Consider the following 17,962-nt stretch of genomic DNA (forward strand, 5'->3'; position numbering starts at 1 on the left):
GTTCATTTTGTTATTATTTATTATTAAAACACACACTCAATAAAGACACAGAAAACTTAGCAGAGAGCATTCCTCCTGGTTTTTGCCTCCTTTCTAGACATCATGATGAACTTCAAAAAGTTGTAGAGGATAAGTAACAAGTCTCTTCTCAGTACAGATTTCCAGATTCCCAGGGAATAAAATACAGTTTCAGACAGTAAGTTTTTGTAACAAGGGTCTCACAAATCCATTGTCAAACTCAAAACATACTTACAGTGAAAGGAACACTTAAGTAGGTCTCATTTTGGGAAAAAATTATGACTGAAACTGGTAACACATGAGCATTTCAAAGAACTAGTAAGGAAACACTTCCTTTTCCATTGGAATAACCATGGAGCTACGTGATCCTGCTCAAAGTAGCTTTATTTTAATGAACGCAAGAAATTAGAGGTAAAAGTGATCCAAGAAGCAGCAGACAGCACAGTATTTTTAAAAGAAATATGAACATGAAAACAATGATCATGAAAAAGAAAACAAGATGATATGAAAGGAGACATTTAGTGAGAAAAAGACTGCCATTTTCCCATTTAGAATCATTCCAGTTAAAAATAAAATCTATTTTGTGTTTTTAGTAGCTCACACTAATCTTCCAGCTTGAGAAGGCATATCTCCTCCAGCTGTGATTGCAAACTTTCTTTGACACTTAGCTATTTGTATTTTTTAAAATAATTTGAATGTTCTTACAGTTCAAATATACATACTTTTTTTGGCTTGTGCAGTGAACATTCAAAAGAAAAAATAAACAACTAAAGCAGAGAAAAAAGGAACTTACACAACAGTACAAAAATATGTTCCAAAAAGCAATACTATACTAAGCATCATTTTATAATTCTCTATTTATATCAGAGAAAAAACAGTATCTTGATCCAAAACTTGGGTTTTTTACAAACAGGTTGAAAATTTGACAGATGCTGCTGTTTAGAAGGACAAGCAGTGATGAAACTGAATACAAGGTAAGCATCAGCAGGACTGAAATTCTTGGAAAAAAAATTAAACTTATCAAACAACAGTATTTGGAAAGATAAGTGTAAAGATAAGCAATAGAGTTTTTGGAATAAGCACAGCTCTGCATAAATGTGAGGGACTATTACTAGCAGAGAGCAAAACAATCCTTGCACACTTTGCTGAAAGTATTTGTCAAATTGTCACATGGGAAATTTGAATCTGATGCAAAATCAGAAGCCTGTAGCTGGTATACTGATCCAACATCCAGATAAAAAGGAGAAGGTTAATCACATATAAGTGGAAAATTTTCAAGGTTGAAGAGGAGGGACAGCTATTTGCTGCAGGTTTCCGTTTGCAGACTGATAAACACACTGGGGTGTATAAAGTAAAACTATTCAGTTTTATTATTAATTTAATGTCTGTCACTCAGCAAGATCTGACAAATACATAATCAATCCACCACTTTCCTAACAACAGAAACTCAGCAAATACCATGGAAGTATATCCATTTATACAGAAGGAAAAGCTGCACACTGGAAAGCTTCAAAATATCTACAATTTTTCTGGAGTTCTTTCTGGACCACTCCGGAAAAAAACAGACCAAGTAGACACAGATCAGACTGAAAAGCAATGGAACAACTGCTTCATCAATTCATCACCAATTTTCTGGGACAAAAAAAGAAAAATCACAAAACATGTTTCCAGGTAAACATGTATGAAACTCCGCTATTTCTCAGTAGAAACACCTAAAAAAACCTAAGCTGTCACAGAAATGGATTAATAAATGACTGTGCATTTCTCCACTCTGTGTTTTTCAGACTGTTCTTATGGCCAGTTTTATTTATTAGTGGTGCACACTGATAATGCAGCATAGGAAAATGCATGCAAAGACACACCAAGCAGGAAAGGAGAAAATGAAGGTAAGCTGATAGTGGTCAAAGAATTTAAATTTGAAACGATTCAAATATGTTTCTTTAATACTGAAGGTCCAGAAAAATATTTTTTAATTTTGTGAAAGCTGAAGTATCAGGTGTAAATAAATCCCACAATGCTACCTAAAGCCAGTAAAATTAACTGGAAAAAAGACTGAAAAAATTCTCAAACAGGAAAAAAAATGGACACAGTCCCCTCCACCTCAGTTCTAACAATGTAGGGGGGAAATGGTTATGAAGTAGTTTCAACAGAGTTATTTGCTGTATCTCCTCTAACACTTGCGATTTTTCAATGACTTCTCTTTTTCCTCTAATAATGTTTTTTGCTTGTACTCCACTCTCTTCTCTGCACCTCTTCCCCCATAAGAAATCAACGCTGAACAAAATGCTGTCAAATAGGAAAAATGAGTAATCCCCACCCATTTAAATAATTATGGTGATCTCAGTTGTTCCATAAAATACTGCAAATGTCTAAATTTAAAAACAGTGATGTTTCCAAGGTGTTTAATTCTGGTGTTTTTTTTTTGGGGGGGGGGGGGGGGGGGGTGTTTTTGGTTTTGTTTGTTTGTTTGTTTGCTTGATTTTGTCTACCACAGGCAACTTTCACTACCAGAAGATATTTTCAACTTAAACTCCACTCTTGCTCCATACCTGCAGCAAATTTGACTCCAAACCACCAGGTCCATGGCATGATGGAATGATGAAAGACATGCAGGAATGTAACTTGGTTGTTTTTCTTCCGCAGCACAAAAAATATCTGAAACAGATTTTAATGAACAGAATGTTATAGAAGATAATCAAGCCAAACATATCTAAAGAAAAATGTGTACATCAGTGCTGATTGCTCGCTACTATACATTTAAGCGTTCTTCACAATTACAGTGTTGGGAGATGAAGGAAAACTGAGGGAATGTCCAGCTGAGCAAACTAGTTTTCAAAAAAACTTAAAACCAATAAGTAAAACCCACCTGTGAAATCTCAAAAGCCAAGGCAAGCCTTGAAACGAAATGTCAAAGGTTGAGCCATCAGCTATATGTGCAACAAACTGTAAGATGGACTTGCTTGGATTAAGAAGTCTCTACAAACATCAAATTTTAAGTCCCCTGAACTAATGAAAGGCCATTTGAGAAAACTAACTGAAGAACTAACAGTAGAAAATACTATGTTAGACAAATAGCACTTTATTATGAGCTCTGACTTAGCTACCATTGGAAAACATCAAAATGGTACAGAATATATGTAGATATTCTCAATTGATACTGACAGGCCCCCTTTTGAAGGGCAGGCATCAAGGGAAATGTTAAGGAAAGGCAGCAGAAAAACTGTAAGGTGAAGTTGGATCATGGAAAGGGTAGTATCAGATGGCATGCAAATAAACACAGAAGAAAAGAAGTCTGGTGTGCCAGAGAAAACATTTGGAATCAGCGGATTTAAATACAGCTAAGAAATTACTTTTGCAGCAAAACAAAAAAGCTGATGAGAAACAGGTACCTAATTGTCTGTATTCAAACAAACCAAATTTTTTAAAAAATCAGTCTCAGGACTAATTATAATTAGCACTACATCCTGTAGAGAATAAAGGCAAATAGAGCAATTTACTTGTCAGGATTTTCCAGTTTTAGCATACACTTCCATTACCATTCCATTTGGTTTAGTCAGTAAGATCTTCCAGTGTTGAATCATGAACATTTGCAGATGAAAAGTCAGACAGCCAGCTTTACTCAGAGGATGTAGAACATCCTCACTGCTCATGAGTCAGCTCCTGAACCACCACTATTTTGCCCCAGACAACAGGGCAAATAGAACTGGAGCTAATTCCAACACTCAGAAGCTGGTTTGGAAATATCTCAGTCAGTCCTATCTGGTGCCAGTCTTGGGAAGATGGCTGCTGGTGGTGAACAAGGTCTGCATTCTGCTTCAATGCATTGCTGCTCAGACTTTCTTTGAAACAGGTTAGAGTGCCAGCCTGACATCAAACATCTCTATAGTAACAACACTCAAGACAATCTCAGGAACTGAGAGCAAGTAGGTATGGCAATTTTGTCCTACATTCAGAGCTGCTGATGATATGAATGGGGAAGATAAAATCTGAAAATGATGTGAAAAAAAAATTCAGCATGATCAACTGTTTTTTATCTGCAGTGTTGAGACAAGCATTGCCATACTGTAGCAGACTAGGGTAGTCAGCTGTTAAACAGACAAGTTATCCAGACTTCCTAAACATTTAAAGGTGTGTTCCCTTCCTTAACATTTTTCCTGACAATGAAGGAAGAACAGTGTAAAAAGACAGTAAGATACAAAGAGATAATAGTGGTAAACATTGTGATGGTATTCTAATTGAAGACTGGAGGATTAAATAAAAAGCAACTTATTTCCTCAGCCCTGAACAGCACCAGTTCTTCTGCTGTGAAAAGGAAACAGAACCACTTCTTTTATTAGGCTACAAATACTTACAGTGTCTAATAATTCAATGAACTTGGAAAAGAAGTAAAGCCAACAAGTTCGCACCATCTGCAAGAGTAAAAATCAAACTGTCAAATCTTAAAAGTCATAAACAAAACTGAGCAGGACAAATAAGTATCTATATAAAGGAAAGTACTGGGTCAAGTGATATTCTAAAGTTGACAGAAATATTTAAATGTATAGTTTGATGGGTTTTTCTTTAAAAACACAAAACAATTTTTAAACTTAAAGGAATTTTAAAACCAACTAAAACAAGCCAATGACCTCCTTGCCTCTTTCTCCCAACCAACCAACCCGTCACTCAAGTTAACTCATGTGCTCTACATTATGCAAGAGGGCATTTCCATTTAGTGCATTCCACACTATAACAGTGCATTCAAAAAGCAGGCTGTTCAAAAAGCATTTCCAAAAAAAAAGTAAATGTGTAACACACTACTTTGAACAACCTGGTTTAGTGGAAGGTGTCCTTGCTCATATCAGGGGCGTTGGAACTAGATGATCTCCAAGGTCACTTCCAACCCAAACCATTCTATTGTCCTAAGATAACAATTTGCCTTTGTCTTTGGCAACTTACTCTTAGGGCTGTTGGTGACCTTGAGTAGTCAACAATATCACACCGGAATGAGTATCCTGTGGCCCAGCCTGACATCAGAAACTGGAGGAAAGAAAAGGGCAAAGATTAACTTTATATCTTTTGAAAAATTCATTAGTTTTGGATTACTTTTGCAATCACTAAGCAGGAGGGGAAAAATGATATTAAAAACACCTTAAATCAGCAACTTTGTCAATCATCTACCTGTGTGTGGGATAGCTACCACAAAAATCCTTTGCTGTTGCAGATTAATGAATTTCTAATTCCAGGACCACACCCAGAGACAAGAATTTTCTTCCTACACCCATTCTTTCAGCATTAGTAACTGAAGAGAAGAAAGAGATGCATCTCAAAACCAGTGTTAAAAAACAACTTACCGTGTAAAGACAAGGAACAAATTAATAAGCATGATGTACATTTAATATCATAGTTTCTAAAATTCGGTTTAGTTAAACTTTATAGTTCAATTCATTTTCCACTCATATGAGTGATGAGAAGCTACAACTGAGAGCACACGTGTGACCAAAGAACTGGATGTACCAAATATAATATTTTCTCTTGGAATATATTACATTTTGGACAAGAGCAACAATATTAGTATTATACTTGGCTTATTCTACTGCCGGCCACTATAACAACTGTATTTTAAATCTTTATGATGCTTCTCATTATCACCATCCACTCATGCATGGTAAGAGCTTCATCTCTCCTAACAGAAGCAGGCCTTCATCCTTTTAACTTCCTGAAGGAACTGATTGCTTAAAAAAAACCCCGTTTTTGGAACACTGGCAAAATTGCACAGTACTAAAACACACATCAAATGACTTGGTTTCAAAAAGGGAAAGAATCAGCTTCTTGCTGACCACCAGAAAACAGCAGAAATTCAATCAATTCCACTCTGTCCATGCACTCTTTCATGAAATTGTAACATGGAAGTCTTGACAGCAGACTTACTGAATACCTTGCCAGTGTCAGACACTTACAAAAGTTTAATTTTTTTCTTTTATTGTTTCTTTGTGGGTTTTTGTTTGTTTGTTTCTGAGGTTTATAACCAAAACCAAACTTGGAACCAAATTCCAAAACGAAATTCGAAAATTTTTTTAAAAAAATGTCTTAGCAAAAGCATTTGTCTTGCCCACCACTTTCCATACCACAGTCATGACACAAAGTAGCTGCTGCTGCAGTGCCTTTACAGATGTTAGGAGAAATGCCAGGTAGTTCACTGTAACTCGTGATACGATTCATGCAAATTAAGCTAACAGGAACGTATCCTGCCAATTTGGCACAATGATCTGACAACTTTTATTACTACTTTGCCAAACCTGAAACAGGCACACAGCCTGAGAGTCACGCACAGGGTCAGTACTAGCTTCACCAAGCAAACGTGTAAGGCTGTCACTCACACAATACCATCAACAAATAGCTACGCTTCAAAAACCCCACCAAAGCCCACCAAATCCTAACAAACAAGTAAAGCCCAACAGCAGCAAAATCTCAACATTGCTTTTGAAGAAAGAGAATTTGCTATTTTGGGGTTGTGAGGAAATCAGTGTTAAAGATATTCATAATTTGGGTTTGGTGGGGTAGGCAGGGGGCGGAGGTTGGAGGTTTTTTGTTTAGATGGGTTTCATTTGTCCATTTCAAGGACAAAAATGCCTTGAATTAGATTTTTTTATCCTCTTTATTTATGTCAATGATTTCTGTCATTTAAAAGGCAGATCTAACTGAAGATTACTTCATACTCTATACAGTGTTTGAAACATCAGTTGTTCCTTTCCCTTAAGGGCCGGTTGCCACATTATCACCTAGTAGGACAGAAACAATTATAAAATACTAAGAAAAGCATATTGTAGCTTTTCCTGTTGCAGTACACTGAATTTAAATGATGAAAACTTTAAACATTTTAAATGATGTATAATGACACAAAATGTTTCATGTTCTCTCTTTCTGGATATGACTTACTCCCTTTTTCCAAGAATTACAAGTTTACCATACAGCTTGGAGGAATATAATTACTGCCATGACAATAATATCTTTTGAGAAATGCAGTGGGAGAATTATATTAATAAATTTATTGAAAGTTAGTTGTTAAAGACATGAAATATATAAATACATTACAAACAGAGTACTTACTTCATAAGTCATATATAAAGAGAGGGCTACCACACTAAAATTATAAAATGTCATGATCTGCCTGAGTTCAAAAGGTTTTTTATTTTCCATGAGTTTGGGTCCCAAGGAGGTGACAAAATAAACGTAGGTTCCAATGATAAAAGTTGTTGGAAAAGGTGAAGACATGAGTGGCCAGCCTTCCAGTCTTGGATCTAGAGGGGGTGGCGGGAGAAAAAAAAAAGAAATCAGATGTCTACAGTACTTACTAAAACAGCAACAGGAAAGTATTTTATCCTTGACAGTCTCAGTTTTTCTGTCACCAGTCATGTTTTAGACTCCATTCACTCAAATCCATACTGACTGGATAACATGATTTAAACCATGTCAGATTCAGTGCTGCTTTCTTCACATATAATGAAAAGGAGACACAGAATCACAAGTGACATGACTTTTTATCTTTACAGCACGACAAAGCACACATTTTCATGCAACAAGAGAGTTATAATACAACAAGCAAATGTTGCAAGTTACCCCACAGTTATGCCAGAGAGCTGTACTGCAGAGACACTTCTAAGCACATCCCTCTCCCAGCAGATGAGGCTGACAGGTGTTTCATCTGAGCATCACTGTGATTCCACTGCTCCCTTTTGTGGTTCATCACAGAGTCCCAGATCACAAAGACTGCCACATTTTTCCATAAGCACGTGAACTGATACTCCTTTAATTTTTATTTTCTTTTAATTCTTTTATTCTGACTTTTGGAAGATTTGGTTCAGAATGATCTAAACTTAACTACCAGCTCAGTAAACTGTTGCTTTCATGGTTTGCTGCTATATTTTAAGGGTAAAATTATACTACTGTTATTTTTGTCAAATGTTTAATTCATAGCCGAATGTTTCAAGTCAGCGAATTTTCAACCCACAGCATTCAAGCAACCTTTCACCCATGAGACCCTCTCATGTTGTTAACAGCCACTGGAAGTGTAAAAACAGATTGAGGAGGAGAGCACATTACAATGCTGCTCACAGCTTGTAATGTGCCAGTGCTACTGCCCACAGACCAAGGAGGAGGACTGTGACCCACAGCATGAGGAATCTGCTCGTGTGCACTGCAAGAGAAACACCATCTCTTCACAACTGACTCTTTTTGTTGTATCCACCTTTGCCCTGCTCCTACCAAACCCTTCCCTCTGTTCTTCTGAGCCTGATCCTTAGAATACCATGTTCCACCACTAACACTATGATATAAAAAGCCATATACTGTTGGGCATGGAGACAACTCAGGTTCTGGAGTCATGGATACTGCAGCAGAAATGCTTACTCCGTCCCAATCCACTTCACCCCACAAGGCATACTCATTAATCTCCCCGCTCACTTGCAGGCTGTGCTTCAACAGAACAAGAAAAATGGTACTCAGCTATGCTGAAAAAGATAAATCAGTAATCTTATCTATCAAACCTTAACCACTTCCCAATTTTTTTCCAGGAATTAGCTAATCCCTGTCACTATCTGTCAATCACAGTGAGAAACACTGAGACTGATGGGTCTTAACCCCAAAATTGAGGTCTTCTGTATTAGCTTTTGATAAGCATACAGAATAACAAGAGTGGCAACATAAAAGCAGAGTGTGATTAATATCCTTTACTAACTGCAACAAGAGACTAACATCCCTTTTCAAAGTACCACTGTGACAGAGTTAATTACTCTGAGGATTAATTTCAAAATACTGAAACTTATCTGGGCTTGGGTTTGTTTGGTTTTTTTTCATTTTGCAAAAGCAAAATGCAGTAAAGCTGTATGACTGCAGTAATTAACTGATAAAATGCAAGCATTTGGTAATGAAAAAGAGTTAAAACTATGCATTTAGCACCATAGGAAAAACTCAAACTATATATTCAAGGCAACCAGAGACACTGACAGGAGAATCACTGTCTGCACTTTATTTACTCTGAGTTTATATCCATAAACTACCTGAGTTTTGTTTACTTTCTACTTAAAAATGCAGAATCTAGGCTGTCATGTTAATTGGTAACCTGGCAAGTCTTATAGATATTCACAGGATGACAAAGCTGCTTCTAAGTTGATAAACAGCACATCTAGCATAGCTGCACAATGCTATTCAAAATTATTGGGAGTTAGTAAGTTTTAGATTTAAATGACTCACCAGCATCTTTAATCCATTCATCATACAGCAGTATAGCCTTTGATGTCAGATTGCTAAAGGCCATTTTCACTTGATTTTTATGATGCTGCCTGCAGAAAACAAACCAAAACAGACATACAGATTTTTGTCAATAAAGAAAGATTAATAGAGCTTTTTGGGAAAAAGTTTCAGGAAACAAAGTGTTAAAAAAAGAGAAAAGGCTGACAGAGCACCATATGTGAAATACAGATCAGGAAGCATTTAGCTGGCCACATCCCACTATCCTTAGGTCTAATTTATAGCAGAGCTGTTATGCATAACAGTATGATTTTGCAATCTCTAAATACAAACCAGGTGCTTCCGTGCCATAAAGTGTTATCTCAAGAAACTGTGCTGTGGTTAACCATTACAGTTAAGAAGTAAATATGAATAAACAACAGATGCTTAAATTATTTTTATCACCATCTCCACTTAAAGTCCGAGCTGCTGATATATGAAGAAGTTCAGCTTTGCAACATTTATTATTGAAAAACTAATTTCTAAATAAGAAGCATTTCTAAGGTATGTGGGAAGGAGAAAAGGTACCAACATGTCACCATAGTCCTTTTAAATACAATAATTAGTATGTTATAATTAGTATGCAAATCACACTCCGATGAATCAACTGTTTCCACACCAGAATCATGGAATGTCATAGTACCAATGGCAAGACCATTAACCCACAAAAATTATCCAGCACATCCACTTTGCATGCAGTACCTCCTACTTATGTAAAACTTTTCAGAGAAGTATGCTTATATGAATACTGATTTTTTTCTCTACAGTCAAGCACTCATCAGCCCTTCCCTTGCCTCATTCCTCCTAGAAAATACCTTTTTAAAAACCCCAGAACATTTGACAGTGTTTTCCCCCTACCCACTCAGTGTCTCACTTTACCACATGAATTCTCTCAATACCCCTGTGCAATCTTCACACGGTATTCACCTTTATTAGTAATATTTATTTATTATTTCGGGCTGCAGCACACCTTGATAACCAGCTCCCTTCCTCTGGCAGCCCTTGTGCATCTCACCCAGGCTAAGCCAGTTCTTCCCTCATGATGGTAATGCATCTCTCTCCTCAGATCTCCCCACTATCATCTTCTCATTTATCTTCACCTTACTTAACAGTCCAGAAAAACAATTTCACCCTTGTTTTCACTTCTACAGGTACATCCTGTTCACTGCCATTTTGCGGGAATTTTTAGCCACTCCACTCACCCTTCATTGCAAGATGCAACACAGAGAAGCCTGCCTCCATTAGAGTTCATATGATCTACCTCATCTCCATTCTCATTTTGCTGCCCACTTGTTTTCCTGGTTGCACTTCTGTCCTGTGTCTCTGAATATCTGAAACCATCACCAATTTCATGTTTGGAAATACTCCCTCTGCAAGTCTCTTTTAAGTTCACATTTTCTAGAAATACCATCCTCCAGCATCAGCATTTCCCAACTCAATGTCACTGCCTTCACGCTGACCATTTTCATGCGTCCTGTATTCATATTACAACATTTGCTTCAGCTCTCTATGCTGATAAAGGTGCTGACAAAACAAGAAGTAGGGGGCATCTTCTTTCTTTACTAATGGAAACATGAGGAGCAGTCTTGCGTTTGACACTAGCCATCACATGAGAGAAAGGATTTTACGGTTCGAGGCAAATTATAAATATTATTGTCACCTTGCTCCATAAGCCAACTATGGAGGATATCAAACACACGTAAATCCAACCCTGTCCTGAACACCAGGTACTTCAGAGTGCTCAACTGTGACAGCCAAACAATTCAGCCATAACTGGTGCTGGGGAAGAACCACTGAAAATGTTTACTTTATAAACAACTATTGTATTAAATTGTTAGACAGATTACAATAAATTATCCTTTTAATCCAGTATTCTTTCAGTTTCAGACACATGAGAACAGTCTGTCAAGAGAAAAGGCATAGCAAACAAAGTACTTCATGCCATGGTTTAACAGAATTCTGCCAAAGCCCACAGAAACCTTGTGCAGAGTATGGCTCAATTTTTCAACAAATATATTCACTCAGTACAAATAATCATATTATATTTAACTGGTTCTTTGGTAAGAAAAGTAGCTTACTGATTTCACTGCCACTCAGTATTCCCACCCTTGCATTACTGGAACTCAGACTGGCTAACTCAACATGCTGACCAAACTAAAGTTAAACAAGAAATCTGCTTCAAAAGATGCTCTTAAAAATTCAGAAAATTCAGTGTAGATTCTGGCACTAAATCAATTGCCATTTAATAACTACGTATTTGATTTGCATAACCAGGCTGTGGTAGTGGTGGGGCTACAGGGTGGGTTCTGCAAGAGGCTGTGAGAAGCTTCCTCAGTGTCCAGCAGAGCCAGTCCCTGGTGGCTCCAAAGATGGATGTGCTGCTGGCCAAGGCTGGGCCAGTTAGAAACAGTGGTAATGCCTCTGTGATAACAGATTTAAGAAGAAAAAACACCTAATGTTTGTGCAGTTTTAATTGCCACCAGAGAAGATCAGATTCAGAACATGTGAGAGGAGCAGCCCTGCAGACACCCAGGCCAGTGCAGAAGGAGGGACAGGAGGAGCTCCAGGGCAGAGCTGGGGTTCCCCTGCAGCCCGAGGTGCAGCCCATGGTGAGGCAGCTGTGCCCTGCAGCCCAGGGAGGTCCCTGGGGATGCAGAGATCCACCTGCAGCCATGGAGAGACCCAGGCCAGGGCAGGTGGGTGCCTGAGAGGGGACTGTGAACCCATGGAAAGAGAAGGCCACACTGGAGCCAGCTGTGCCTGAAGGATGCACCCCATGGAAGGGTGACCCACACTGCAGCAGCTCATGGAGAGCTGCTGTTTATGGGATGGGCTCACACTGGAGGAGTTCATGGAGAACTGTCTCCCATGGGGGAGATCCCACACTGGAGCAGGGGAAGGACTCCTCTCCCTGAGCAGCAGCAGGAACGATGTGATAAACTGACCACAACTGCCATTCCCCATCTCTCCACCACTCTGAATGGCAGAGGCAGAGCTGGGAAGGAGAGAAGGGTGGGGGGAAGGTGTTTTGAGTTTCATTTTACTTATTACTATCACGCTCTGATTTAGTTAGCAATAAATTCAATTATTACCTTTAACTCAAGTCTCTTTTGCTTGTGATGGTATTTGGTGAGTGACCTTTCCCAATCCTTACCTTAACCCATGAACCCTTTGTTGTGTTTTCTCTCCCCTGTCCAGCTGTGAAGGGGAGCAAGAGAGAGGCTTTGGTGGGCATCTGGCACCCAGACAGGGTCAACCCACTACAATGGGTTTGTGGTGCTAATTTTTACACCCCCTCAACAACTGCAAACTCACAAACAGACAATTCTTTACATTTACCCACTTGACTTCTCAACTTCACTTTAATTTCTGCATCAGAAGGCAAACATGCTGTCAGTGTTTAAACAGCAGCTCTTATATATGCTAGGCATTGAGGCCAAGTGCAAGACTTTTTTCTGGAATCAGACTATTTCCAATAGACTTCTGCTAGTTGTAGTAGAAAGGCAGACGATGAAAATCTGAGAGTGGCCTTTGCCATACTGATGGTGAGGGATTTGTCCCCCTCTCCTGACCCCAGTACTCACAGCTCTTCTTCCTTTAAAACAGACCTCAAACATTTAGAGAGCAGAAGCTCTCAGCCCTCAAGATTTCTTTTCTGTTCATAAGCAAGATACAACACCACAGTTACCGAACTTCTGAAAGTTTCTGGAGTTGAGTAACTTGAGAGAGAGTCCAGTAACTTGAGAGAAGGATTCACACAAAAAGTAGCCCCAGCCTCACCATTCAATAGTGACTGACCCATTAAACTCACTCTAAAGGTAAGCAAAATAGAGTAAGTTAAATCCAGTTACTTTAAGAAATAATGTCTGCAAGAAAGACAGTGCTGTTCAGAACTTTCCTACAGTTAAAAGGTTTATTTAAAACCAACTTTTATATATGACTATTACTATTTCACTTTCTATGTGCTTTACAATTCTACCTATTTTCTTAACCAGCTGCCCAGTTTTCCTTCATATATTCACTTCTGTGAACAATAGTTTACATTAATGTTATGGTCTCAGGATGATTTTTTTGTTAACCACCTACACAAAGAGAGTTAATGGCAGCATGGAAAATATTTTTTCTTACTTTTTTACACTTATTTCACACACATTCATACACACTGGAAAATAATATGATCAAGGCCTGCTTTTTTTAATAGAAGAGTGAAAAAAAGGTAATCACATGCCTACACACAAGATAAACAAGTAGTTTGTGCTTCATCAAAAAAAAAAAACCCGTATCATTTTTTTGAGATTTTTTTTTATAGTACAAGTGTTTTGTTAAGAAGTAAACTGATAATGCTTTGACCATAATGCAATCTTCCAAAATGTTTGGCAGTTTTGTAGGCTACAGAAGTTATCTCCTAAATGTGAGAATGGAAAGAGTTCACCTGAAGGGTCAAAGACTGGGGGCCATAGAAGGCCATTTATTAAGTACAGTTTTAGTTCTTCATGCTATAAATTCAGCTGCCCATTATGCATTTGTATAGTCATAGTTCAGTCAGGAAAACATACATTTGGTTTACCTACCTGCTAATGTACTTACAGGATCAGTACATCAGCACTTTTATTTCCAATCTTCCCCTTTCTGCTCATATCAAAATCTAAAAATGCCACTGAAATGCACAATAGGTTGTCCAGTTTGTAGCAAACTCTCTCAAAATTAGGTAACACTAGCATTTTCAAAATTGGGTTATTTTAAACAACATATTGCAAACAATTTACATAAACTCAGAAATGTAGTCATACAAGTAGTCTGCCTAGCTTGAAGAGTTCTAAATAAGAGGCAGTCCTTTCAAACATATGCAATTGGAAAACAAGCGTCAAAATCATCTCAAAAACATATGCAAGATATTCAGTTCTTCAAAAGAAATAAGTGCTACTTTTCTTTTTGTCAATGGAAATAATACTGTGCACCTAAGTTCAAGTCAATGTAGCAGCATAATTTCTGAAGACATCTTTAAACAAATATGCCTCCACCACCATAAAAAAAGGAGATGTAAGTGAGACTAAGAAAGAAAAGATTTGTGTTAAAGAGCCAAGTAATCTGCTGTGCTGTGGTTGCCTGCAGCTCAGCAGGCAGCTGGGAGAGCCCACTAACTGCAGCTGAGCTAAGACATACAGCTTGGCAGAACCAGTTCCAAGCTGGACCATTACCTTTACTGGAGAGGCAAGGGCAGATAAGATTGCTTACACCAACAAAAATGCCACAAACACTACAGCAAAACATATGAGAATGTCTGACCGTGAGAAGTGGTAAGGAAACAAGCTGTTGGAAGTGCTCAAGCTCACTTAGCTCACAAACCTATGAGTGACTTTTGTAATGGGAATTACTGGTATGCCTCAACTATTCCTAATTTTTAAATGAGAACAAGGAGTTTCTCACATTCCTTTGCTTAACCCACATGAAAGATATTTGCCATTCTTTATGCTCATTTATTCCCCCTACATAGTTTTTAAATAATAAAACAGATAACCAAGATTTGCTTTTTAATAGTAATTTTACAACAATTGTTTTATGTTAATGGCTACTAAACACAATGAGCACACAAAAGAACTTCACCTCCCCCAAAAAACCCAAACAGACGAACAAACAAAAGAAAATTAAACAATCTAACGTAAGCTCTATCACTCCAAAAACCAATTTTAAATTCAGTGTGAACTTAAAACACTTAACATTAAAATTTTACATTAGAAAAAAAAGCTTATTATTAAAACGACAGACAAGATACTTTTACAGTGATCCTTCAGAAAATGCCTAGAGATTATGACCACCCAGTGCAGAATTCAGTGGTCTAATTTCCACCCAGGATGGGTCCCAGGAACAAAATTTCTGGAGTATCACACCTAGCCCACACACACCAACCAGTGATGACTGCAGGAGGATCATCAACCCTGCAGACCCCACTGGAAGAGGGGGAGAGCCTTCAGAAAGCATTGACCCATGCAGGTCTGATTTCAAAATTATAGCTTAAGAAATGGCAGTAATACTGGCTTACATTCAGGCACAATTATGAAACTTTCAAGTTTCAGAATCGCTTTGTATACTGTTGTTAATTCTGCTCTTGAAGTTCAGAAGGTAATTAACTTAGGACGTTTCACAGATGGTATCTTAAGATTTACCTGGGAAATACCAGCTCTGCCCTTCCTATTTCCCAAGGCTGTGTGTTACATAATTGCAGTTATTTTAACTACATTACTCCCTTATGTCACATGGCAAGCAACTACAAACTGCCTATTATATTACACAGATTACTCACCCATATTCTGCAACAAAGTTTTAAACTCTACCCAGGTGTCACCTGTTGTTATGGATTTTGCTGAGAGAAGTTTCTGTCACCTTTTGCATTTTTATGCCTTCTCACAACTATCCAGACCAGTTTTTAAGAGATTCATCTCACATGCAGGTTTGCTATATCCTGCTCAAAATTAGATGGCTCTTTCCTTTTTGTTAATATTGCTTATAAACACTGCCCCTGATAGATGCAGTGGACACCCTAAAAACAGATTACTGAGGCTTAGAAACTTTATTAGAACACCTGCTTACAAAATTCCTCATTAGAACTATTCAATAAGATATCTAACACTTATCTTTGCGTAGTCGCCCTTACTGAATTTTTACATAGCACCTCTTTATTTTTAAACTGGCATCAAATCTGTTATTTACCTATCTGAATAAAGTACTCTAAGTAGGAGAACTTGGTAAAACAGGTTTCATTCCAACCACACTTCACGCTGGTCTTCTGTCTAATGGATTTCCCACTCTGGTGCTGTGTAAAATAAAGACCAGTTTGTATTTGCTTCCACACCTCTCTATAAATTGTTAAAAGAACAGATACTGAAGACTTCACAGCAAAGCTGAACAGTAACAGGCATGGAAAATCCCCTTCTTATGGGGACAGTTTGAGGAGTTCAGCCCTGCTCTGTGCCCAGCTCCCAGCCAGAATCACATGGGATCTCCTGGATCACACACACTGAGCCCATCACCAGTGTCTGAACGAGGAAGGCCCCCTGTGCAGTCCAGTCCCAGAGCATCACTGCCAGCAGGTCTGCTCCAGGCAGCTGCAGGACAACCCACAGCAGTTCACCAATCCAATGAAAGCTTAGCCTTTGAGAAAGAAAAAAGAAAATATTATTTCTCAGTCAACTCAGACTTGAGAAGCTGAACTGGCTTGTGCAAAGGAAACATTAAAACTCATAAACTGAAATGCCACAGGAAGGGAGAAAAGTGGGAATAACAGCCCTGTCATAGATCCCTTTAAGCTGATAATGAAGTCATTTAGGGAGGCCACATCATTATCCAATCCTGCCTACTCATAGACAATCCTGTACTAGACCCCTAATCAAGAACTTCACATGCTCCACCTCAAAAAGTCATCATTCTGTCCACCAGGGACACTCTACAAGATGAGATGTGAAGCCACAAAAATTACATTGTGCTACATACAGTAAGGCAGGAAAAGACCTGTCATCACCAGTATCTTAAATTATCTTCTTAAATATATCACCTGAGGTTGCAGGGATGCATGTGAAATGATCCTAGGGACTAATCTTCTACATCACATAGAAAGACTTATCAAGTCTAAATAGTTCTTGCAACCATAGCCTCGAAGGAAGTTTCTTTACAAGTCTGAATCCAGTTATCAGCTTAAATCAAGTATGAGACTCTAGGCATGCCTCTGAAAATGTTCTCAGTTTCACTCAGGACTGGACCACTATGGACATCAGTGTATCTTCACCAATTTTCTCTCCCCATACTTCCAATGTTTTAAAAGAAAACCAAAAACATTTGCAGGGGAAAAGTTCCTAAGATATTAACTTGTTTTCAGTGCTCCCCTGCCTTTAACAAAAGCTCTTTATTGAGCATTTAAATGTCAGCCATTCTTCAGCCAACTAGTCTCACCTACCTACTCTTCTGCAGAGAGTGGCTCCTCGCAGTTTAGATCAGAAGCTCTTCTCCCTGGTGCCCCAGTGCACAACTTACACTTGGCTCCTTCGGGTCTGATTCCAGCTCAGCGACACCGGCTCACCGTGTCACCTAGACCTGTGTACACAGTGACTCCTGGGGCACACACAGCATGACAACTTTCACTTAGATGTGAAAATAAGGTTGTTAATGCAACCTCACTTCCATTAGATAATGGTATGTCATTACCTTTATCAAAGGCCTTTGGTAATGCATTGATTTAATAACTGGGCCATATCTGACCCAGGTTAATATCCTCCTTCCACAAAGGATTTAGACTCTCCTTTTTCCTCCTTACCCCATTGTGCAACCAGGAAAGCAGCATTTCAGATTGTCTTTAAAGACCAGATCAACTAAGCTTTAGTTCCTTAAAAAGACTTTCACAAAACAGGAACTAAGGGCTAGAAAACAGTAACACAATCTAGTATTTTCAGCCGTGCTGCACAATCATGCTAACTCACACCCCCTGTGCTCCCTGCTTGTTCATCTACAAGCTAATATCTTGGTAAGACACAGCTTTTACCCATTCTGTTTGTTTTTCCTCTACAAACAGCTATGGTAGAGACAGTTCTGATAAGGATATGTAAGAATTATTTACAGCTGTGGTGTTTCTGAAGTGTATACACATCATTAGTAACCTAGCAAAAGAGAATACAGAGCTCTGAACTAGAGG

The 17,962-nt window shown here is 38.3% G+C and overlaps 1 protein-coding gene across 2 annotated transcripts in view; it reads right to left on the reverse strand.

The window, feature by feature from the left end:
• Positions 1-17,962, reverse strand: part of ELOVL7 (ELOVL fatty acid elongase 7) — a 31,764-nt gene that overhangs the window by 2,854 nt on the left and 10,948 nt on the right. For both annotated transcript variants that reach the window (XM_063421943.1, XM_063421944.1), the window contains exons 2-6: positions 9,247-9,335; positions 7,105-7,295; positions 4,954-5,034; positions 4,371-4,427; positions 2,568-2,673 (exon numbers count right to left, since the gene is read on the reverse strand). In XM_063421943.1, the coding sequence (XP_063278013.1) occupies positions 2,568-2,673; positions 4,371-4,427; positions 4,954-5,034; positions 7,105-7,295; positions 9,247-9,310 (499 nt within the window). In that variant the 5' untranslated portion in view covers positions 9,311-9,335. The remainder of the gene's footprint in view (positions 1-2,567; positions 2,674-4,370; positions 4,428-4,953; positions 5,035-7,104; positions 7,296-9,246; positions 9,336-17,962) is intronic.

This window comes from Prinia subflava, chromosome Z (genome assembly GCF_021018805.1).
Source record: "Prinia subflava isolate CZ2003 ecotype Zambia chromosome Z, Cam_Psub_1.2, whole genome shotgun sequence".
Taxonomy (NCBI): Eukaryota; Metazoa; Chordata; class Aves; order Passeriformes; family Cisticolidae; genus Prinia; species Prinia subflava.